The 24,866-nt window shown below is 43.2% G+C and overlaps 1 protein-coding gene across 1 annotated transcript in view; it reads right to left on the bottom strand.

Moving 5' to 3' along the window:
• The window catches only part of LOC119444679 (techylectin-5A-like), a 43,410-nt gene extending 26,917 nt beyond the window's left edge, over positions 1-16,493 (bottom strand). The window contains exons 1-3 of the mRNA XM_049663541.1: positions 16,364-16,493; positions 13,693-13,850; positions 2,883-3,025 (exon numbers count right to left, since the gene is read on the bottom strand). Coding sequence (XP_049519498.1) covers positions 2,883-3,025; positions 13,693-13,831 — 282 coding nt within the window. The 5' untranslated portion in view covers positions 13,832-13,850; positions 16,364-16,493. The remainder of the gene's footprint in view (positions 1-2,882; positions 3,026-13,692; positions 13,851-16,363) is intronic.
• Positions 16,494-24,866: the final 8,373 nt, after the last annotated feature.

Below are 24,866 nucleotides of genomic sequence, written 5' to 3'. Positions count from 1 at the left end.
ATGCCAATTTCTCATGCAGCCGATTTCCAGATCTTCCAGAAACTTACCTGCAGGTACGGAATAACGCTATCAATCTCCGGCAATTACAAGAAAGTTGTTCGAGCTAAAAAATTTAGTATACAGTGAACAGGGTATATAACTAGCAGAGAAAATATTACAAAAAAAGTTGCGTAGTCACTGTCTCAATCCCAAGAAATAGTACTCTGCGAAGCTCGCGCAATTTTCAAATGGTAAAGCTACTATCGCAAGTGCAAACAAACGATTCCAGTGGTAAATATTTTATAATGTCTGTACTGTTAAATTTTTTGACAGTTCTTTAAAAGCCGATAATTGTGGAATAAAGTTATCATTCGCATGCTCTTGTTGCAGCAGGGAGTACATTATAGGTTTATTAGTGATTCATGGTGTTCTTTTACTTCTTTAGCGAAAGGCCTCCTAGTGTGTCGCTAGAATAAGTTACGGAAACAAAATAACTGGTAGCTACCGGCACCAAATGGGGACTATATCATGGGCTTTGGTCATCACTAGAGACCGGATCTTTAGGCATTAAAAAAATCGCGTTTTAGGCGCCAAAAATAGGCAGGCAAAACAACGTTTTAGGCCTCCAACGTCGTAAATATAGGCACAATAATTTTTTACATAAATGCAAATAATTTCAAACAAAGACGTGCGCGGCCTATATCTAGGATAGGAACACAAGAAATGTTATTGTCCATGACGGCACAAAGGCGCCAACAGTTGAACATAGCCGTGCAATTGTCCCATAAGACTGCTGGACTAATGACGATCAATTGGCTTCATTCAACAAGCACACTGCTCATATTCATGTTCAATGGCCACTGTACTGGAGCGTCGCATATAGTGAAACAGGCATGAAAAAGGATACTTCAAAGCTGGGAATACTGATTTAATAAACCGAAACTTTATCTCTGCCTGACGCAATTAAATTAAGACACAACAAAAACAGACGAATAACAAATGCAAGAGAGACTTCGATTTATTTAAAAATTAGCATGTTTGTACATAAGGGCTGTTAGGTACAACTCTTCGCAATTTCCTCATATACAATGACATTATCCGAATTGTACAGGCCAGACGTCCCAACACTGCCAAATACACTTCCGCCCATTTGAAGTGCACATGTTTGAAGAAATCTGTTTGGAGAGCACGCGGAACGTAGTCTAAGAATCACTGTGAAGATTGTGGAAACAATAGCAAACTACCACCCTCTCCAGATTTTGGATTCAAAATTGTGCTTCTTGTCACTGAGAATCATCTCGTACGCTGAGGAGGAACGCCCGACGGCGGTGAACACCTTAAAAACCAAATTACAAACAAAACAAAAGCCGCGTGCACATCACATTTTTCTTTCTTTTTTTGCTCTTCACTGTCTTTTCCCCTGACGGCTCTCCGCGGTTTGGTATTCGCCAACCGCTCGCGCAATGTCAGCGCGGCGGCGTATATACTGGCCGGCGCATCCCATTTCAATGCTGCTAGCTGTTGTTTTCCGGGAGTTGGTTGAACGAAAGGACTAGGTTGAACCCCATAGAGTTCCGAACAGTCAGTGTTGCCAGGTAACATGAATAACGGTCTCTAACTGCACTCGAAAGCGAAACTTGAGTCTAAATAGTTTCATATAGGCGCTGATATTGAAAATAGGCATTTATAGGCACTATAAGAACACTATAAAAGCCCTTCTTAACCTCTAATTCATGCTAATATATCAAAGTGGGGCGATAGGAGCGCAAGGAACAAAAAAGCATTTGCCAAAAATCCGGTCTCTAGTCACCAGTGTACGCGAAAGGACAATAATCTATCTAGTCGATTACGAAACGCCCTTCTCTGTAAAGCACAACTGAGCTCTATTATGCTTATTTTCACTTCATGGCAATCACTGGCATTATTTTCCTGCATCCTCAAGTCCAACCATAACCTAAGTCTTCAGTAGAAGGTCTGACATTGTCACTGACAGGCGAATATATTGCTATAGAATATAGGCAAATCAGACTTACTGGAAGACCTGAAGTACAGTGAGAAGTAATTAGACTTAACTACGTTTCGAATATTGTTACCTTAACAGCGTGCGACTTCTTTGACAATGCACGTATTGAAGACCAAGTATATCTGAAGGGGCATTATTTTGTCTTATGTCATATAATTGGGCGTGTTTGTATGACATCATCGCCCACTCAACATCATGCATCGGAATTCTGTCTGGTCTTTCGTGTTGTTTAAGTTAGCCTTTTTTAAAAAGGGAAGCTACGTTATAGTGGAACTCACAATTAATAATAAATGAGGTAACTTAATTTTGTGAGCATTTAATTAAACGTAGATGACCACTATGAATAACTTTCACGTGGGATGAATTTAGTTTCATTATATAATGGGCCCTAACATGGCAAATGCAACATTGTGACCTGAGGAACCTCCAGTTTGTCCAGCTGGGCGAGTTATTTAGTGCATATACATAAAAGGAGGTGTTGGGTTCGACAGATTGTACCAAAGCTATAACAATAGTGCATTTTATAATATGCCATAGGTTTAATTTTGAAGTAGCCGACTCGCGTACAGTTTTTAGGTATACATTGGTAGGAGAAACTGCAACCAATTCCCACTTTTAACGAGCAGATATTGCAAAAAAGGCATGTGAGATAACTACTTCGTATGCGTGGTTTTATCCTAGTTTCAAGAAGAGATGCACTTCTAAGATAATAACACATAACTTGTATTCTGACTCCTTACACACTAGAAGCAAAAAAACGTAATTGGAAAAAGCGGCATCATGAGTTAACGTAGTCTGCATTGAATTGTACACTCGGTAGTGCAGATGGAACATGACAAGGCATCACAGCAAATCGCAGAGACCATAAAAAGCTCCTTACTGTCCAACCTCCGCCGTCAGTGTCCATGTCGCAGTATACCTTCTGTCCTGAATTGCCGGCTGCCTTATGGAAAACGGTGTACACCCCGCTTGTGTGTTGGCCGTTGTGAAGAATGTATGTGCAGTGTGCAGGCTTGAATGAACCTGAAAGAAGGACATAATTCCATCACGGTATACCTCCTTTACAATAATTTGTATATCCATGGTTGCGTGGCAACATGAAGTTGCCGTAGCATCTGCGTCGTCAAGTTTTTCATCGTGGTACGCGCTCACAGCATCGCTTATGTAGCGTCTACATCGTTCAGTTCGTGAAATTGCTACTTTCTGGATGTCAGGGTGGCAGTTACCACATCCCTACATACGTAAGAGGTGCTTGCTCGTCGCTGGCCACATTGGCTATTTAATGGGCCCGAGGTCACCAATGGCGAGTATTCGTTCATATACACAATATTTACAGTTTGGCGGAACAACGTTTTTTGTGAACATGGGCCCAGATTCTTATCAAGTTTTCTTGATGCTTTTGCTTCTCAAGATGCCTCAAGTCGTCAGCCTACGCAAGGAAACATCTTGTTTTTAAAACGCCCGTAAGGCTAGCAAACATCGTGGCCTGTAGCAAGCTGGCAACTCTGTACATGCCGGGTCTGTATAAAAACGTGGTGCTCATAATAAACGTCACTGACCGCCGTGACATTGATGCACGTATGAAACCAATCAGCTAAGTGATGTGCCCGAAGGGGCCCACCCGCGTCTACGGCCAGTGCGACAGCTATGTCTGTCAGAGCTTCCCCCACCGAAGCCACTAGTTTTTGTGAAAACGTGCTTGACAACTGGCTGAAGTGAAGTTCAAGCATCGAATACAGATTTACTTCGCCTCCACACAGCCACAAGAACCAGAACCGCCACGCAGCAAGGCTCAGAAACAAGCTACATTTCTTCACCACGCCGCGTAAGACTCTATTGTTATATGCATTGAACATCAGGGATAAGGGCAACGCCGACTACGGCAAACTGGTGGAAGGTTTCTAGTTATACTACCTGCCGCAAAGCAACGATACGTATTCCAGGTACTACGTGTTTCGCAACTGAATGCAAGCAGATGGGGAGTCATTCGAACAGTTCTACAGGAACCTAGAGATGAAACCAAGAAGCTGTATTTTGGCACATAGCGAAATTCTATGTTTGCGAGTATAGTTTAGGCAGTGGCCAGCAAGAACCTGCGAGAAAATATTTCAGCCAAAAAGGATTTTACTCTTGAGGCGACCGGAGAGGGAACAAAGGCAGAGGAAGTTGCACTTGCACGTAGTAAAACATATGGCGAAAAAAGAAGCCTGGCTGCGGTAAAGCACGATATCAAGAAAGACCGATATCAAGAAAAAAACTAAGGAAATTCTAACAGTTGTCTACTAATGCGTTGGCCCGGCTTTGATTTCGCTTTGCTTACTTTTGCTTACTTGCTTTTCCTGGATTATGCGCGTCTACCCGTGGTGTTTCCTGTGGCAAAGAATGCTTAGGCTTTAGTAGACAATTGTCAGATTTTCTCACCATATATCCGGCCTGATCATACCAATTGAGCCAGAACCTCGGGCAAGAGCGTGCCTCTAACGAGAGGAGCGGGCAAAAGGTCTCACGTGAGGTGTCATGTGAGAGAAGAGTGCATTGCAACGATGCTGTCACCCTCGATTGACTTTCGCAAGTCTGTGTTCTGTGCACGTTCCTTATCCATGCAAGCTCTCGTTTATGTTCTAACTGCACCAAGGTAAGGCCCAATAAAAATGTGCCAAGCATCCCAACGGGCTGGCTTGCGCACGAGGAGTTCATAATTTGAAAGACACTCAGCAGCGTTAAACTCAACATTGCGCCTTCCCGAAATCTCAAGTGTGCCCACACCCAAATTTCAAGTTGGCCCAGCCCAAATTCAGGTAACTCAATCATCATACTTGAAAATGGATCAACCCCACATTTTAGTTGTGCCAACCCCAAATTTCTTGTTTTCCCCCCTCCCCGACATTAAAATTGGCCCGGGCCCAAATTTCAAATTGTACCACCCCTAAATTTAAATTATCCCACATGCAAATTTCAAGTTGGCCCAACCCCAATTGTCTGTCTGCCCACCCCCATATTTCTCGTTGGTCAACCACCGAATGTAAGTTTTCACATGTCCAAATTTAAAGTTGGCCCACCCCAAATCAAACACAGAAATCCTAGGTCGACACCCCGGACAGAACTGTCGAAAAGATGCAATCAACCGGCTCACCTTCTGCTACCACTACCGCTGTTAGTACCCAGCTTGCAAACCTTTCTTCAGAAGTGAAGATTTTCGCAAATAAATGAGGTGATTCAGAAAACTGGCTGCATTGAAACAATTTATATTTTGGCGGGATTTAGGATTCCAAAAAATGAAACTTGGGCACAGTCCGAGACTGATGTAATTTCTTACATGTCCCAAAAGCTTAATATTTTTATTGCTCCCTCTGGCATTGAACGCGCACATTGGTTGGTAATTTACTCTCTATAAAGAATCGTCCTATCATTGTTTAGTTCGCGCAGCTTAAGAATAAAATTGCTATCATTTCTGCTGCTGGGAAGTTCAAAGGCACAAGTTTTTTTATCCGGCAAGATTACTCCGATGGCATGCGCGTTGCTCGGCAAAAACTTTTTCCTATGCCCATCATACCAACTATGTGTTAAATTTAAAACCACAATTTAAAATTCGTTTCAATAAGCTCATACTCGGAAGCAAGCCATTCGTTTAAGACACTGAAACTGACACAGTATTTGAAATGTCGCAATAGCTATCAACCCGCGCTCCCAAACCATCACCCCCCTTGTCAGCGTCAGATTAATACTACTTTTTATAATCTATCCGACGCGCTAACGCCCGCAGCTACATGCCCCAAAAAGAAGCACTGGAAGCCATTATCACTGCTAATAATACTGATTTAGCCATAATTACGGAGTCATGGCTAAGCTCGGGTGTAAAGGAAGAGGACCTGTTATTAAGCAATAGCCCTTGCTGCGTTCTCAGGCTTGAGAGGGTGGGTCAGCGTGGAGGCGGAATCGCAATATTCCGAGTCTCCTCTCGCCTTGCTATAACTTCTACCCATTAAATTCTTTGCCACAAATTATCCCTCACCTCATGGACGATTATTTTAGCTTTTTGCAACCGTGCACCCAATTGCGACGTTTCCTTTACTAACGAACCAAATTCCATCGTAACCAACTTCCACTGCCGTTTTCCGTGCGCAAATTTTGTATTATGCGGCGATTTCAACTTTCCTGATATTGACTGGAACATTCTTGCTACTAGCTCATGTTTATCTAATCAATTTCTTCATGTAACTCTAGAGTTCAACTTAACTCAAGTTGTTACTATGCTAACTCGCAGAAACAACGTTCTGGACATAGTACTAACTTCTCAGACCCAGTTAATCACTCGAATACAAATGATGGATGGAATAAGTGACCGTAAAATATGGTTATTCTTACTTTTAATTATGACACCGAACTCTCTGCCTTTAACCAAATATATCCGGGACTACAACATAGCTAACTACAATCAAATTAATGTTGAATTCGCTGCGTTTCTTCAGCACCTCACTAGGATAGCCAAATCAAGAACCGTTGAACAAAACTGGATATCGTACAAACAACAGATCATATCGCTGATGAAAAGCGCGTGCCTCTCGTGCGCATTCTCGGAAATTCCGATAAACCTTGCTTTTCGAACACATTGCGCAAACTTTCAACGAAAAGGAAACTTGCGTTCCACAAAGCCAAACACGTAAACTCTTCACAACAGTGGGTCAATTACTTTAGGGCTTTGCGCCAGTACACCTGTCTTTATAAACAAACAAAGCGTAAGTTTTACCACCAGGATCTGTTGAATATCCTTCGCGATAACCCCCAAAAGTTTTGGAATATACTAACAAAAAATCTGCTCCGTCACAACCCATCGCCCTACTCAACCCAGATAGCTCCCAAGTCCCTCCCTGTTCATCAATGCAGCGATGTCATGAATTCTTATTTTTGTTCGATGTTCACTCAGGAACCTAACCAAGTAATACCAACCTTACCTATCCTCAAGCTCACGCAGCGGCCACCCATAACAACTACAGCAGAAGGTATATCCAAACTTATCAATGACCTGAAGATTTCAAGTACTCCTGGCCCCGATAACATACCTGCGAAACTCCTAAAAGGAATGAAATTAATTTCCTGTGCCATATTGCAATTTACTTTTTATCAATCTGTTACCACCAGCAGGATTCCCAAAGACTGGAAGATCAACCATATCGTTCCGATACACAAATCTGGCAGCCGCTTCCAATCCATAGAATTATAGCCCCATTTCTGTGGCATGCATGGCTCGTAAACTCTTAGAGCATGTTATATACTCCCACGTTGCTTCGCATCTGGATAACCGCTCGTTATTTTTACCTAACCTCCATGGTTTCCGGAAAGGTCTTTCATGTAAAACAAAGCTTTTTGAGTTCAACACAGACATTCACCTCAATCGGGGTTCTCGCTTTCAAACAGACGTTATGTACCTCAACTTCTCAAAGGCATTTATTTCATCGTGTGTCCCATCGTCGACTATTCACCAAACATTCTTGCCTCTGTCTTGACACTTTAGTATTATCATGGATCCATAGTTTTCTTACTAATAGGTCCCAGTAAGCAGTCATTGACAATCGTAGCTCGGCTAGCAAGAACGTGAAATCTGGCGTTCCTCAAGGTTCTGTCCTTGGTCCCCTTTTGTTTGCAATTTTTATGAACGACCTCCCTAACGCATGTCATCCTCAGTGCATTTGTTTGCAGACGACTGCGTCCTGTACCGGCGCATAACACCGGAAACTGATTATTTGTCGCAGCAAAATGACCTCAACAAGATAACTGTGCGCAACAAAATAACTAACTGGTGCTCACACTGGCTTATGGTACTTAACACGTCCAAATGTAATTCCATGTGTATCTCTCGGTAGCGAAACAACAGCATTTACCCCTATTCGCTCAATTCATCGGTCCTCTCAGCCACATATACATACCGCTACCTAGGCATCACAATATCGAACAAACTTACCTGTTCTGACCACATCGCACAACGAGCGACTTAGTACAAGATCGCTCAGCTTAATCAAAAGGTCGGCATCAAAGTCAACCACTTCCATTCGCAAATTTGCCTATGAAACATTTATCCGCACTAAACTCGAATAGGCGTCACCAATTTGGAGCCCTCACCAGACTTACTTGATTAATGCATTAGAATCTGCACAGAATTGGGCTGCGCGATTTATAGCTTCACAATACGATTGGCACACAAGTATCAGTAGCATTAAATCTTCTCAACCTCCCGCCCTTGTCAACGCGCCGCACAATTACACAGCTGTGTTCTTGTCACAAACTCTAGTACTATTTTCCCCAGCATCGTAATACACGTCTTATCCCTCCTCACCACACTTATCGTCGACTTTTCAACATCGTAAGTGCACAACGTCTTCATGGAAATAACACCAGATTTCAAAAATCTATCCTCGCCATCACAATAGAGCACTGGAACGAACTGGTACAATCAATAACTACTGAGCGTGATGGCTCACAATTCAAGCAGTTACTGACAGTTCATTATCAAACCTAATCACTGTGCTTACACCTGTGCCGCGTCTTGCTACTATTGCTTTATGTTAGTATATATATATATATATATATATATATATATATATATATATATATATTTGTGTCCATGCAATTTTTGAAATCAAGACTGCCCTGTATATCTCTGTGCCCCCCCCCCCTTTTGTGAAAGCACGAAAGGAGCATTTAAGGGTTAATAAATGATAATAACGATCTGTGTCTTCAAGATATCAACCTACTGCCACGCTCTTATACTTCCTCGGTTACGGTCCTCAATCATTTGTTGTAATTCATCCCCACTGTTGCTGCATAGGACACTTATCTGCAAACCGAAGGTTGCTGAGAAATTCGCCGTTGATCCTCATTCCTAAAGCTTCCCACTCAAAGAGCTTGAATACTTCTGGTAAGCGTGCAGGGAATAGCATGGGAGAGATTGTGTCTGCTTGCCTGACCCCTTTCCTGATAAGTAATATTCAACTTTTTTTGTGAACCAACGTAGCTGTGGACTCCTTGTAGAAGTTTCCCAAGATATTCACGTAGGCCACCTTTACTCCTTGATTACTAAATGCTTCTATGACTGCTGGTATCTCTAGTGAATCGAATGCCTTTTCATAATCTATGAAAGTCATGCAGCGAGGTTGATTGTACTCCGCAGATTTCTCAATTATCTGGTTGATGACCTGGATGGGATCCATCGTGGTTTATCCCTTCCTTAAACCAGTCTGTTCTCTTGGTTCACTGAAGTAAAGTGTTGAGTGAGCGAAATAACTTAATTTAGGTCCAGAGAAGACGCAGGGGAAGTGTTACCCTGATTCTATTGAAAATTATCTTGATGAACATTTTATACAATACTTAAAGCAACCTAATGGGTCTATAATTCTTCAATTCTTTAACGTCTCCCAGATTATGAATTAGTTTAATGTAGGCATTTGTCCAGTTCTCTGGCACACTTCAAGTCGTGAGGCATTGCCGCAAGCTCTTCAAGAGCGATGTCTCCTACATCTTTGATTAAATCGACTTTTATTCCTTCTTCTCCTGCCGCTTTTCCTCGGGTCTTGTCTTGCAAGTACCTTCTAACTTCATCGCTAGTTACAGAAGGAGCCTCTGCATCTTGTTCACCACTACTTCGAATGAAAATAGCTTGGCTGCTCTGGGAACTGCACAGGTCAGTATGGAATTCTTCCGTTGCTTTTATTATATCACCGAAATTGCTGATGGTATTATCCTGCTATCTTTCAGTGCATACACCTTGGCTTTTCTTATGCCAAGTTTTTTTTTCTCACAGATTTCAAACGGCTTCCATATTTTACGGCCACATTATCACGCACCAATATTTTTTAATCTGAAAAATAGCACCCCATTCGAGATTTTCATTATGCCATTCCAAAGCCTAATTCATGTATAGTGCCAACCGAGTGCGCCAACTGCTTTTTCAGGCAGAGACGCCCCTTGAGGAAATGTGTGACGATGTTTGAATCGTGGCTATGTGACGTCAAAAACTAATATTGCAAGTCGCGGCACACTCTTGTCATGAAAATGGTGCCCTAAAACTACCTGCGGTGACTGGCCGTGGAGTTCACCTTCGAAAGTCGTCGAGATTTTCGTCACAGGGAGTTTCCATCTGATGTTATTGCGACAGCCCCTTTTCTGCGCTCCCTGTATGCTTGGTTTCCATGGTGCTCGGATTGAGCATTAAAATTGTATGAAGAATTTCTCAAATGAGTTGCACAGAGGAAAATTTTCAAATAATTTGGGTATGAAAATGCGACGGCAATTTCAAAAATGGCGCCCGAGGTTCATTAATAACTTATTTAGCAATTTTTTGCTAATTATTATTCTATGACGCAGGATATTGACTGTAAGGTATGTTCACTTCTCCAAGGAACTCATCTATACAAACGCCACGTTCGCTATGATCATAGCCTTTTTAATGAAAAAAAATGTATAGTAACAAATATCTAACAATAACAAATATCTAACAATAACAAAACACCTCGCTAAATATATACCTATATAGGCTGATCCAGTAAACGTAAGCCACGCTGTTAAAAGAATAGAGGACAGCATGCAATATACGATCTTAAGACCTACAATATTCGGCTGTCACACCTCAGACGGGCGAAAACCCTAGGCTTTATAATTGTATCGTGCACCGTGTTTTTTATTGCGAAAGCAATTATTTGGACCCTCCATGTGCATTTATTCCATCGCCGTCACCAAGATGTTCCGTATAATCTCCAAGGGCGATAACAACGTCCCCACGCATGGTACGCTAATGTGCGAGTGAAAGCGCGCGAAGGGAGCAGACTATCAGGGTCGGGGATCAATCTGGCGCGCACAAGAGAGGGGAACTGACAAGAAACGCGCCGTCTGCCGTCGCGCGAGATGCCGCGGGCGGGGGGGGAGCGGAGGGAGATGGTCGCGGCGTTGCTTTCTGACAGCAATTGAGAATTTTGCGACAGCACGCATGGGGAACCGACGATCGCGGGTTCATCTCGCGCGCGCACAGAGGAAAGCGGGGAAGCAACGCGGGAGGTAGGGGGGGGGGGGGGTGCGCTTCCTGACGCCAGCCTACCGACAGCGTGACAACGGTCATTGAGTGTGATGTGTTGATGTTCACCTGTGCGAACTGACATCATGCTTGATAATATGGTTAGTAAGCGCATATTTCCAAATTTATGCGGCTGATAAAACTGTCTGGCCTTCATGGAAGCACAGCGTCAAACATCCGTTTGCAATAGTGAGTGGCTGAGCCTGTACATAGGAGACGGTACATTTCACGGTCAACGTAATTGATTAGAAAAATGGGTGAAGAGTGAGTGTTGAATTTGTAATCTATGTTCCCCCGGATACTTTTCTTTATAATAAACAACCCATCAGAGTGTTTTTAACCGATCGCATAAATATAACACCAACTCTAAGCCACTCCCGTGCTTCGCTTCTCAAATGACGGTGCCGGCGTTATAAGATCTCGGGTCACATACAGAAGTGCGTAAATGCATACGCCACCACACCCTGTTCTCTCAGCTCTTCTATGCTTCAGCCTATTCTCGTCATTCGCCGATTCATCTGGCCTGTGTCCAGCTGTTTACCGCATCAGCGAAGAGCTGTGTAGAAAACAAAGGCTGTAGCGGATACCGCAGCACCACTGATGCAAAGCGAGCGGCACCCCCTGAGCGGTCTGCACACTGGGGCTGTCCACCATATTACCCCCAAGTTCAAGTGCACTGTTCTACTATTTGCATGTCGTCTTTTAGAGTGGTCAGTGCTATCAAATTATAGCGCTAGCACAGAAAGGGTAGGCTGGGTACGAAACTTGAATAATCCTCGTTGCCATTTCGATACCGAAGCGCGCGTGACTTGACTGATCGCATGCACGAAGACAGTGGCGTTGTTTTGAGCAACAGCATTGTCAGCGGAATGTGCGGTTACACGTGTGCAAATGCCGATCCGATTGGAGAAGTGCGAGGGCATTTTACAAGTGCCGATTCTCTTTTGCGCTATGGAGCATAGTTCAGGGCTGCCTTTGTTTCTGGGTTAAAATTCTCCAAATAAAAAAATGTGAATATTGATTCATTCATTCTGGCAATATTTCTGCTTACCCGTCAAAGCACCCTGACGAAAAAGAAGACATGTTACGGTAATCTGCGATAAGCGAAGCATTGTTGAGCTGTTTAAATTACTTACTATGTCAAAAGACACACGGTGCGTGTAATAATCAATTATTTCAAAAGTATTTTTACACCTATGCATATGACGTAAGTCTGGCTATGGAATATATTTACAACCTATGCCTAAATACAATCTCAAGATCACATGGTGCCATGGGAGGCGACATGGACGGAGTGATGGCTCGCAGGTTTTGAAAGGTTTTGTGCGTGATGAAGGAAGCATGAGAAGAGATGTGTAGCACAGAGTTGTATTAAAGATAGGGACACATGCTTAACGCTTGAAGATGGCTGATTAATGCGTGACCAAACACACCACCCCACACAGTGAGAAGGCAGTTGCCCTAGTTTCCTTTGTAAATATCCTTTGGCCTGTAAAAATTTTGAGTGCTTCTCCCTTATCGTGCCGTGCCACTCCCCCCCCCCCCCCCCTCCATATCATGTTACGTCTACTCGACGAAACACCGACGTTCACCCTGAAGGAAGAGGAAAACACGCAATGTCCGCAATTGAACGACTGTAATGTGATAGCGCTATCAGGATTATCAAGATTATACTGTATGAAGGAACAGCTCGTCTACAAACAACATAAAACATTTTCTATGCCCAGCCGGGAACGAGAGGAGACCGCATGGTCAGCTACAAAGAAATAACCGATTACTATCGGCTGGGAAGGGCCCGGTACCCACCAGCTCATCCCGCGCTAACCAGGAAACAGGCGGTGGCCTGGCGCCTCCTGCAAACAAACATGTATCCAAACCCGGTGGCCTGCAGCAGATTCTATCCAGGGCAATACAACGATCAATGCAAATTATGTAAATGTAGGGCGGATCTGCCACATATTCTATGGGCATGCTCGAAGGCGGCTCCTTTCGAGGGCCGCAAAATTCGAAACCGGCAGCAGTGGGAGACCCTGCTGCTCAGCTCAGACCAGCAAGACCAGGTCTGGGCCGTCCAGCTAGCCGAGGCAGCCGGTGAGACCCAGGGGATCTCGGCCGTCTGCTAGGCGGAGGGAGGCTGCGTCCGCCCTCGTGAATTGCTGGCACCATTAAAGTTGAATCTCTCTCTCTCTCTCTCTCTATGACCATAGAGGCATTGTGGGCACGTTCGTATTACGAAAAGACAACTTAAGAAGCACTAAGCTGAAAGGCATAGAAAGGCGCATTCACATGCACATACGTGCTTTTTTGTGCCCGTCCAGTTCGCGCTTGCATAGTCGTCCATGTAATGACACATGATATACTAATGTATGGATCAGTCAACAAAGTCTAACCTTTGAATAAACCGTCTCCAGGACAAACACAGTTTTGATTACAGCGTCTCACCGATCAGCTGAATTTTGAGCGTATTGTCTTTGGGATAGATGCGTTTTAGTCGGCCTTAAACTGATTTACTGACAGACTGATATCGACGGTGACAGGGAAGGTGGCGAATGCGTAGTCAAAAGAAGTTTTGTTGCAACATTTTTCAGTCATATTAGTGACAAGCAGATAAGAGAGATAAGAAGGTTACCTTCAAGAGCGTTGAAGTCCTCCGCTAGCTGCCGCATACGCTCTTGAAGTCTGTTGTACGAAACCAGAGCCTCGGGCATTGACAGCACGCCGCTCGTTACAGAAGCGATGATGCACAGAATGGTGATTGCAGGTTCCATAGTGTCGTGTCACCTGTACCTGCATTTTGCGCAGGCACGTAATTATGCTCGACTAACTTACTGCCGAAAAAAAGAAACGAAAGTTATCTTCGAATATTTCCAATGCATTGCCCTGCAGCGCTGTCATGTCAGTTCTGCGGGGTAACTTACCGCCGAGTGGCGCCGAATGCAAAAATTACGTCATCATCGTCATCATCATTATAAGCATAAGTTTATGAGCATATATTCCAACGTGCGCCTGCAAGTTATATATATATATATATATATATATATATATCCATATCTATATAAATTGGGGGCCTACCTTCATAAGGTTCACCTTAAAACTTCAATTCTTCGGGAGAAAGAGCATTCCCATGCACTTCAGTAGAATGCAGTCTCACGCATTCGTCCGACTGAACAGTGGGACACCACTCGCGTCCCTATTTGAGGCAGGTCGGTCACGACAAATAAAGCGCCCCGTTAAACCTGTTCAGTGCTGCAGTTGTTTTCTAAATTTAAGCTGTTTCATTTTCCAAAATCAAGGCACATGGTAATCACATTGCCTACCGGAAAACCCAGCGCTTGCATGTTCATACTAATCCAAGGTAACGTCAGTCGTACGACTTGAGCACATAAGCAGCGTACTCTGGCAATGAGGACGCTGCGATATTCACGCTGTTAAGTGTCAAAATGATCTACTCAGCAAAGCTGGATGCTCGTACTACTGATCTTAAACATCACACACTGAGGTGCTGTGAAATATAAAGCAGCTAGTTTACTCTTTTACTCTTTCGCACTTGCTTATAATGCGTGTTATTTCAGTGAGCACTGTTTACTTAGACAAACCCGTGTATTTTAAGGTGTGAAGTTTATATACATTTCCATGCTACACTATTCAGATTATGTAATTTAGACTGCTAGAAGCACATGCTACCAGTTGGCTACAATTTTCAATGTCTTAAGGCAAACACGCCTTTCTCAATGTCTGCGGGGAATAGCGATAACGATCACGGCGATTAGAATAAATAAAAAAGCATTCACGAGTACAATAAAAGTCGTAGAAACCACCTGAAACGAGGGTGAAGCTATCGTTTCTGGCGGTTTATCACCATATTCAGCGTCTGTGTACTTCGAATTGACGATTAATTCATCGTCGTGGGGCGATCTGCTTGCCTCAAGGTTAGCTGAGATGGTAGAGCGACCGCCATGGAAAGGCCTTGTTTCCGGGTTCCAATCCCGGACCTGGAAGAAGTTTTTCTCAACTGCAAAGCTTGCTTCGTGAGAAGCCCGTATGAGTTTCCTTTATAGCTTCGTCCTACATTCGGGTGGACGCCAATTTTGCTGTTTCATGAGGGAAGCTCACAATGGAAAACCATTAGTCACAAAAGAGGCTTCATTGGTGGAGAGAAGTTTGCCCTGGTTCTTATAACCTTAGGGGGTTGTGTATATTACATTCAGGCCGACGCTTCATGAACCGATCTCTATGTTGTGGATTTACAAGGAATTAGCCTAATTGCTTGTGACTGGAATGAGTGTAGCAACCCACGCGGGATAAAACAGAGCATTAAGCTTTGCGCAGAGAGACGCGTCCTTTGCCGATTGTTTCGGCTAAAAGGCGAAACGAGAAGTCGATGATACTTTTTCAGCTTGAAAAAATAGCTATATAGCTAATCTTTCCGGCACAACGCTGGGCCAGAGAGCGCCAACGTTGTGCGGATAACAACAATTTGGCAGCAGTGTACGAAATAAGGACTGGGGCCCATATTCACAATAACAATGCGCACGTTATAGCTTTTGGTGAAAGAAAATGCCAGGCAATCATGCTGATGAACATATTATTAGCGAAGGCTGCTGTCCAATGGGAAACGACACTTGCTATAAAAAGCTTTGTGAATTAGACCCCAGTTCATTAAGCAGGCTCTAGTTTCCTTACACAAGAAACTAAAGGGTCCCGGACAAAAGGTGCTTCCTTGCACCTGACTGGGTCCGATGCCCAGTCAGTCAGGCTCTGAATGTCGCCTCAAGCCAATGCAACATACCATATGGATCAAAAACATTGTGTTGCACACGGCAGCACTAGAATACCAGAAGATTGCAAGATTTGGAAAAAGAGAAATGAACAAGAGAGGGCAGGGATAATAACTAGAGAACTATCTGGTTGTCTCCCTTACGCTGGGTAAATGAAAAGTGGAAAGAATCGTACGCTCAGCCTACCACTCCGTTTCTTAAGAATGATATTGTTGGGAAAGAGACCTGCTCGCTTCAGTTCCCTTCAAAATATTCTTGAGTCACAGACAAAGCGACACAGAAGACTCGGAAGACGTGTCTACAATTTCGAGAGTAGCAATGGTCCGTGGTTGTGGCTGGCAATGCAAAAATCTGAAGGCTACTGCTGTACTTATGTGGCTGACCTGGTAGAAAAAGTTTTTGGCGTGTGTAAAACAATTTCGATATGAAAATTTCTACAGAGGTCTCACAAAATTCTTATCAGAGCGAGAAGCATGCGAATAATGAAAACAACACCGAGATGAAATCGTGCGACATACTTACTGCACTGACCGAAGAAACAGATGAGCCAAAGCGTTGCCGAGGTACTAAAGGCTGGTAAACTGTTACAAGCTCTGCAATACGAATCCTTGGGCTTTTATTGTGCAGTGACTGATGTATTTTCTTCGGTAACACAATGTCCGTTCAGTAAAAATCACGCGACTGCCCTGATTAACATTTGAGATAAAGCATGCTTCTAAAAATTAGCCTGGAGGAAATGAATAATTCGTTTACAATGAAATGCGTAGTGCGAGATATCTGGCAGGCGATGACCCGGTGTGCAGATTTCCTTCCAAGGAATTCGCTGACGCTCCATAGTCTTCCTTATCTAAGGTGCCGAAAGACCGAGAATATGAAATATTATCGCTGCCTGTTGGAACATCAGAGGGTCGAATCAGGGTGTGTGACCGCGCTAGTTTGTACATTGTAAGCTGGAGATCTCGTGTGTAGGCTTATTTGCGCCCTTTCCTACGTTGGTGTGCACTTGCTTACAATTAGTTAAGCAGTCAGCGGAGGCAGGTAGGTCGGCTTGTCTCTGATAGTTTAGTATATATTTCATAATATCATGTGGAATATAACAAATTTACATCTACACTTAGAGATAACTGCGTCACGTAATGTTTGAAGGTTTTCAAGTGTAACACGGTAAAGATTCGGCATTCTGAGGAAGCCGGCTCCAAAACCAACCGCCAGACCAACTTGTGTTACCAGGCATATGCGCTGTTTTTCAATGACAAAAAAAGCTGCTTTCAATACACCCCGTGAAATAGATGCACTGCGAAATGGTTGCCGACAATATACAAGTGCCACCAACGCGACTAGCGTTAAGTGACGTTAGACAAGCACCACCACACAAGCGACGCACGCAAACTGCGGAATTGCCGCATTACATCCTAATTCTTCTAGGCCTACCAAGAGAAAGTGCCTTATTGAAATAAATGAATTTGCAATGTAACTTGCGCCACAAAATTCGTTAAGTACGACACAAACACAGGATGCAAACATGATAGTATTGAATTGTAATTAGAATTTACGAGAAAAAGAGTATGTTACGCGTAAACTGAGACAAAGCCCTTATCGAACTGCCCTTTGAGGTCTGTCTGAGTGACCGCGGCCGATAGGTGGCTGTACTGTTTTGGGATGGGCACGAGCCAACGAAAAATCCCGACCAACTAGAGGCTAACAGCTTCGGTGTAAAATAACAGAAAAATGCCAATTTGCATGGGTCCCAGGAACTTCAAATAAGCGAGAAAGAGGGAGCATTTTCAACTTCTGCTCCAGGAAGACATTTACAGAGAGCTGGCAGGCACGAAGTATTTCAGTAAACTGTATGCAAAAAGCGGGTTTCATAATATGACACTAGGCGCAGAAACATCGCGACTCGGCACGTTCAGCGGCCGTTTCAGGCACTACCGGTTTTTAAGGTTTGCCATTTGGGATATTTTTGGCGTCGGAAGTGTTTCAGAGAGCGATGACATATAAAATTCAATGTTTACACGGCGTGCGGGCTTATGAGGATGAGATAATTATCTGGAGAGCCACGTGGAAACAGCATACCGAAACGTTGTATACCATTTCCAACACTGCCGGCGTCTTTGGCTTAATGCTGAACAGGGACAAATGCATGCTAGCAGCGCCAAAAGTCGAATTCATAGGTGACAAAATTAGCGCTGCTGTAATAGAAGCCAACTACGAGAACCCCGAGAACCTAGTTAAAGGCATAACGAAATACCCGGTGCCTTCAACCCAAAAAGACTCGCAAAGACTCTTGGGGGCTTTCAAGCCTTTCACTTCCTTCCTTTCAAACCTGGCCGATAGAACCAACAGCCTTCGTGCCTTGCTACGAGCAGATACCATTTTCCAGCACGCGACAGGGAATAGGCCCTTCTGCGCGATGTGCTTCCGCAAGCACACGTTCAAGCAGTAAGCGATGCTTATGTTCATTAAACTGTTAAATGGAACAAAATGTTTCACAGGAAAATTAATTGGTATGTATCGAGTTATTATATTTTGTAACCCACGTAGTTATCGTCGCCTAAAGAGTATTGCTGTACTCTTTCATGCAGTTAATGAATGTAAATATAGGATATCCCAGCTAACGTTAGGCAAGCTGCTTAACGAAAGAAATGTTTTTAAAAACACAGTGCTAGATACATTTTTAAGAGATGCTGTTCGGTCGTCACACCTATAACGACTAATTACACTAGCTTTTATAACTGTTATATTTACTTTATTTACTAAATCTTTTTTTTTTCATTCAACAGCTTGCCTAACGTTATCTGGGACACACGGTATACGGTCGACTATACACACACAGTGAAGGCGGCCGCATGGCATTTCGCGGAAAGAAGGTGCCAATAAAAGCTGCAAGCCAGCGCAGAGCTTTAGAGGCTAATGTATCTTAACGGATGGCAAGCACAACAATCGGTTCACACTGTCGTGTTTGCGAAGAATGAACAATTTTATATTGCGGTTCAACAGTTTATACTGGGAAGGTTGGTTAAAGGATCCTGAAGCAATGAGTCGGATCAAATTATATTAATATGCATTGGCAGGATTATAGAGTTCTGCAATCAAACCAATAAAGTTCAGAAGACTTCTTTCTTGGCAATTCTGCATGTTTACTCAAAAAAAATACCATAAGTGTCGAAAGCAAATATGAAAGAAAATTCAGGCCTCCGAGGCATTTCGCCGCGCTGCCACGTGCCATGTAAACTTTGCTCAAATCGGAAACTAAAATTATGTCAACGAGTTCTGATATCCATGTTTGGTCCAAACATGTTTTATTGCAATTATATGTACACTCCAAGCGCATTTCTGCAGCCTTCTCCGCCTTCACCGTTGTGTTCCGTATAAAGTCCACGGGCGATATCACCACCGCCACGTGCGGTATGCTGTGACGCATGTGCGAATACAAGCGTGCGAGAGGAGCCGACGGTCGCGGCTCTCAGTGGGGAAAATTGTGACGAAGTATGAATTGTGGCATGTAGCGTCAAATACTGATACCGCACGTCGGGGCACATGCTTGCCAAGAAAAACGTGGCATATCACTACCTGCGACCACTGGCCGTGAAGTTCGCTTTCGAGCGTCGTCGAGCTTTCCGTTACGGAGAATTTCCATCTTATATGATTGCGGCACCGACTTTTCTGCGCTCCCGCTATGCTTTGTTTCGAAGCTGCTCGGATTGAGCATTGACATTGGATGCTGAATTTCTAAATTGAGGTGCAGTATTGGAAATTTTGATTCATGGGGGTGTGAAAACGCGACTGCCCTTTAAAAGTGACCCACAAAGTTCAATAAAAATTTATTTGCAAATTTCTTGTTAATTATTATTGTTAGTATCAGGATATTGACGGCAAAGTATATTCACTTCTCCCAGGAACTCATCCACAAAAACCCCACGTTTGATATGCTCACAGCCTTTTTTATGAAAAAGCTGCTATATTAAAAAAACAACCCACACCCCACATAATATGTATATATTTAGAGGGAGACCCGTCCAATGTTAGCGAAGCTTTCAAAAGAAAACAAAAGTAAAGCACACGATCCAAGACACGATCTTGAGACCCACAATGTTCGGCTGCCCACTTCATACGTGCCAACACCGTAGGCTGTATAACTTGAATTTGAATTTATTCTCCTTGGACACTATCTTCAAAGAAGATGTAGCCACAAAAAGCTACTGAGATGGGTAGCTTGATGGGGTGGCTGCCCCATTACACAGTAGAAGCAGTTTACAAAAACTTTTTATACAAATGACTGTTTTTAAACACATGTACAGATAATGATTTCACAGGAGAGCATAAGCATTTTGCAAAATGCAAAGGAAAGCTTCACATTAATCAATACAGAAGAAAATAAATAAATAAATACAACGTAATTCACAGAAACCTATTTCGCATTGTTTTTTTTTAAACTACTTGACACATCTACAAATTTGTTGGCAAGAATTTAGAGCAAAGCCGGACGGTTAAGAACGATGGATTGCTTCGCGTAGATATTTTGAAAAGTTCGTATGAGCAAACTATTGGGGCGACACTTAGTGTATACGGCTATATTTTATCTTAATGCTGAAATGCCGCTCTAAAGGAATTGTTCTATTTTGTGGCCGACCAATGTGAATGGAGTAAACGATAATTATAATAAGCCCTTATATTATAACCTTAAAATGTTTCAAGAGTGGCTGCGTGTGAAAGTCATACGGAACGTTTGCAATTTTTCTCATAAGCTTATTCTGAATGAGGAAGAGTCGCTTTAGATATGTTTTTGTTGATGGGCACCTTGCTAGGTGTGCGTAGCATGACTGAGAAAGGGCTAACAAATTATGTAGTAGTGGTCTTATACGTTCAGGCATGACATGTCTACATTTGTTTAGCATAACCCGCAGCTATGCGCAATGTTTTCTTTTTTTTTAGCTTCGCGTATATAGTCATTCCAAGTTAAAGTACTTGAAAAATCTACGTCGAGAACTTACGTGCATTCTACTATTTGAATCACATTATGACGGAGTGTAATCGTTGGGAAGTTTCCCACCTTATGTTTTGGCCAATAGAGTTTTGCTTTTGGCTTTTTTGTGGTAATAATTAGTAAGCAATTGCACGTTGCTCATTTAATAACAACGACAATGGTTCATCAGATATCCTTTCTATATTGCCAGGGGTTTTAGCGTTGGTTAATAATGTAGTATCATCAGCATTGCAAATTGATGTTGCATGTCGATTACACATAAAGAGTTTAGACGATTAACGTAATCATAAAATCAAAGCGGTCGCAGTATGCTGCCCTGAGGTGCTTCCATCTTTATGGATTTAATATTTTAAGAAGATGCTCCGATCGTAAGAAGACTCACGATGCTCCCTCTAAGAAGCTAGGAGGTCAAACGAAATGCCATGTACACATTATGACTGAAATTTATGAAGCAGTATTTCATGCTGTTATTAATAAAAAGCTTTGGGTAATTCTAGGCATTATGGCAATGTGTACTTATTGTCTGCGACTTTTTTGAAACAATATTTCATTTTGCTTTAGCAGAGCGGTTTGCGTCAAGCAGTGCTAACGAAACCCTTTCTCTTTTTACCTTGTGCAGAGTAGCAGGCCAGAGCACTCTCTGCCTTTCGAATGAATTATCACTCTCTGATGCTGAAAATTATGCAGTAATGCTTGCTTATAAAAATACTTCACAATCTCATATGCAAGGTCTTCTATATCGATTTAGAAAAGATGGGCAAAATCGATTTTATTCTTCAGTTTTTCAACACACTTTTGTCACCACCCGTTCAAATTAAAGATGAAAGTTGCTTTTGCAACGTGCGCGTTTTTATGTTTTCTTTAGGGGTGGGGGGAAGAAGCAATACACAAGTGAAGAGCAAAAAAGGAAACGCAGGGCCAGACATTTATTAGCCTTATCATAGAAAGCCAAGAAATAATTTTTGCCTATTATGCCATGAGAAGCGGAGAGGATAAGACAGAAACAGTGCGCTAATATACGTATCTTACACCTTGTTTTTTATGATATTTAACAGCTTGGCTATCACTAGCTGGGACACATGGTATATTAATTCTTGGGCAGCGCACAAGCAAACAAAAGACGACAAAGAATACAGGACAAGAGCTGGTATAGGATGCTATGAGTAGGTAGTCACATAGTCTCAGCATTACTTTGCTTGGAATCAGGTAAAATTACATCTTTTGAGGCGCAGAATCCGCAACTACGCCAAGCGACAGCTGCCCTTTGAGGGCTAATATCTGGTGTGCCCCCCCCCCCCCCCCCCCACCTCTAGTGCATTGTTTCACTGTTTGCATATCTGCTCTTGCAAGTGGCCATCGTTATCAAGTTATAGCGATAGCACACACGGGCTGGCTTGTTACGAAACTTCAAGAACACGTCGCTGCCAACTCGATAGCTAGGCAGGCGTGACTTATCTGACTGAATGCACGAAGACAATGGTGTTGTTTCATATCAGAACTTGTTGCTGGTCTAGTTGGTTCATTTTAATCCAGTAGTGCTGAGACGCAACGAAGGACGGATTAAAAGAGAACAGGATAGAAAAAGCGTCCTGTACAGGTGGTCCTCTCCACTTTTCTTTCCGACCTTGGTTGCTTCGTGAGACTACAGAATAAGGGTGTTTTTTTTTCACACGCAGTGTTTGTGAGAATCAGAGATTTCTGAGCAATGTGTGGGGGCACGTGTGGAAATATCGATCCGATTCGAGATTTGCGAGTAGATTTTACGAGCGCCGATTCTCCTTGCCACTATAGTGGTCTATTAAGGGCTGCTTTTGTTTCCGGGTAAAATTTCTCCAAATAAGTAAGTGGGAATGTTAATTCATTCCTCCTGGTATTATTTCTGCTTCCGAGTCGACATACCGTGACAAAAAATAAGCAAAGTTTCGATAATCTGCGTATAACATACGATAACATACGCGTATGGCGTATGTCTGCCTATGTAACTTTGTTACAACCTATACCTTAATACAACGTCACAGACTTGTATTAACGATAGGGACGCATGCTTGACGCTTTAACACCGCCGTATAATACGGGATTATTCACATCCACCTCCCAGCCAGCAGTCTTGTGTCCATCATTTTTAAAGAGCGTCTAAATACTTTTAGTGCTTCCCTTACCTTCCCGTGGCTCTGTCAGACCCTTCCGCCGCCCCCCTTCTATGCCACGTTACGTCTATTTGTCAAGACACCGACGTTCAACCAGAAGGAAGAGACAAAGATACTTTTTCTGCAATTAAGCAACTGTAATGCGACAGTGCTGTCAGGATTATAAGGATTGTACTGTATCAAAAAAGAGCTCGGGTTTCAAACCACGTTGAACCTCTTAAATGACCAGAGAGGCATTTTGGGCACGTTCCTACTCTTAAAGGAGGACTCCAGAAGCACGAAGTGCAAACAGACAAAAAGGCGCATTCTCGCGCACACAGTGCGTGTGTGTGTGGGGGGGGGGGGGGTCGTATGTTCGTGAGTTTTCTTGTAGGATTGCGGGGGTGTGTGGGTGTGCAGTTCGCGCTTAGTCGTTCAAGAAATTACACATGCTGCACTGCTGTATTGTTTCGATGAACGGAGTCCAACCTTGGAATACGCAGTCTGTAGGACTGACCCAGTTTTGATTACAGGCGTCTCGGTGATCGGCTGAGTTTTGAGTCCGTAGTCTCCAGAATCGATGCGTTCTACTCCGCATTAAACTGACCGACGGACAGACTGGTAACGAAGGCGGCAAGGAAGGGGCGGATGTGTAGGTTAAAGTTTTCCTTGAATATTTTCAGTGGTATCCTATACAATAAAAACTGTTGTTTTACCATTGAAATATGATTGGGTAATTTTGGAATCAACAGTTTTTCACCAAAATTTCGAACGTATTTGAGTTCTATCAACAGCTGCGCAATGATATTACCATTGAGAGGTTCTACTTAAATAATTTATTGGGTAATTTGTGTTGACTTTCGTAGTTTGTTTTTCGTTGTGTGGCCGTTGAGTCCAGCATATAATAATTAGGACTCGCAAATGAAGGCGACATTTGAAAACTTTATTAACAAGCATCCTTTGTCTCATTCATGTCACTGTGCAGTAGGTAGGTAGGTTCTTGTTTCGGCTTGCTTTCATGAAAAGAAAACAACGTGTGACCGATGGTGGTATCGAGCATTAGCCATCGAGCACAGCTCCCGGGCTCTAGCCTTTAGGCAATGAGCGCACATATACGTCTCTCGTTCCAAAGCCAGTCAGCTCTTTGAAACGCTCGGTGCGCGCGCCCCATGTCACTTTCTCGTCTTCTTGCGACAGCTCGCGCTTTGAGGCGCCCTGTTAGACTGCACTACGTCCAGGACCAGCCCACTGTCGTATCCGTTTACGCTACGTAGAAACTGCGACGTTGAACCAGCTTCATGATTGCCCACAAGTTCATAATGTTTTAACAATTGTTCGCTGGCATACAAATGACATCGTCGTTTTAACATACACCAGATGGCATAGCCATAGGTGCGATCCAAAATGCGCACGTTCTAGAGAGCAAAAGAATGTGAAATTCACTTGCAAACACAATGACTGCGCGTATGTGGTGTCCCCCAAAAGTAGACATGGCGGCAGCGCGGATGGTGGCGATAAGGTTGGAGCCGACACGCGACGATGCTACCTTTGAGCATTGAACGTTCTTTGGGAACCGTGGGATGCAAGCGCACACAGGCTGTAAACATACATTTGAGAGGTCTTGAAGTTTCCTGCGCCACACCCTCTGTCTCGAAAGCATAATATTTTTTATCCAACAGCCGTGGTAGTAGAGATCAAATAAAGAATGAGCTTTGGAATCACAGCGCGTTGAAAGAGCAACAGCCGTACCAGTACCACAGCTAATCGCTATCTCAGCGGCTGCTCCCACCACTCACCTTGTAAGAAGCATGCGATAAAATTATTGCCATGGAAGCCTCGCCAAATTGTCATCTCCCAAGCCTGCAGCTCTCGTATGTTCAGTAAAACAAACGAAGGCCAGAGGCAAATGAAA

This window comes from Dermacentor silvarum, chromosome 3 (genome assembly GCF_013339745.2).
Source record: "Dermacentor silvarum isolate Dsil-2018 chromosome 3, BIME_Dsil_1.4, whole genome shotgun sequence".
Lineage (NCBI taxonomy): Eukaryota > Metazoa > Arthropoda > Arachnida > Ixodida > Ixodidae > Dermacentor > Dermacentor silvarum.
This window is presented reverse-complemented; position numbering and strand designations above follow the sequence as displayed.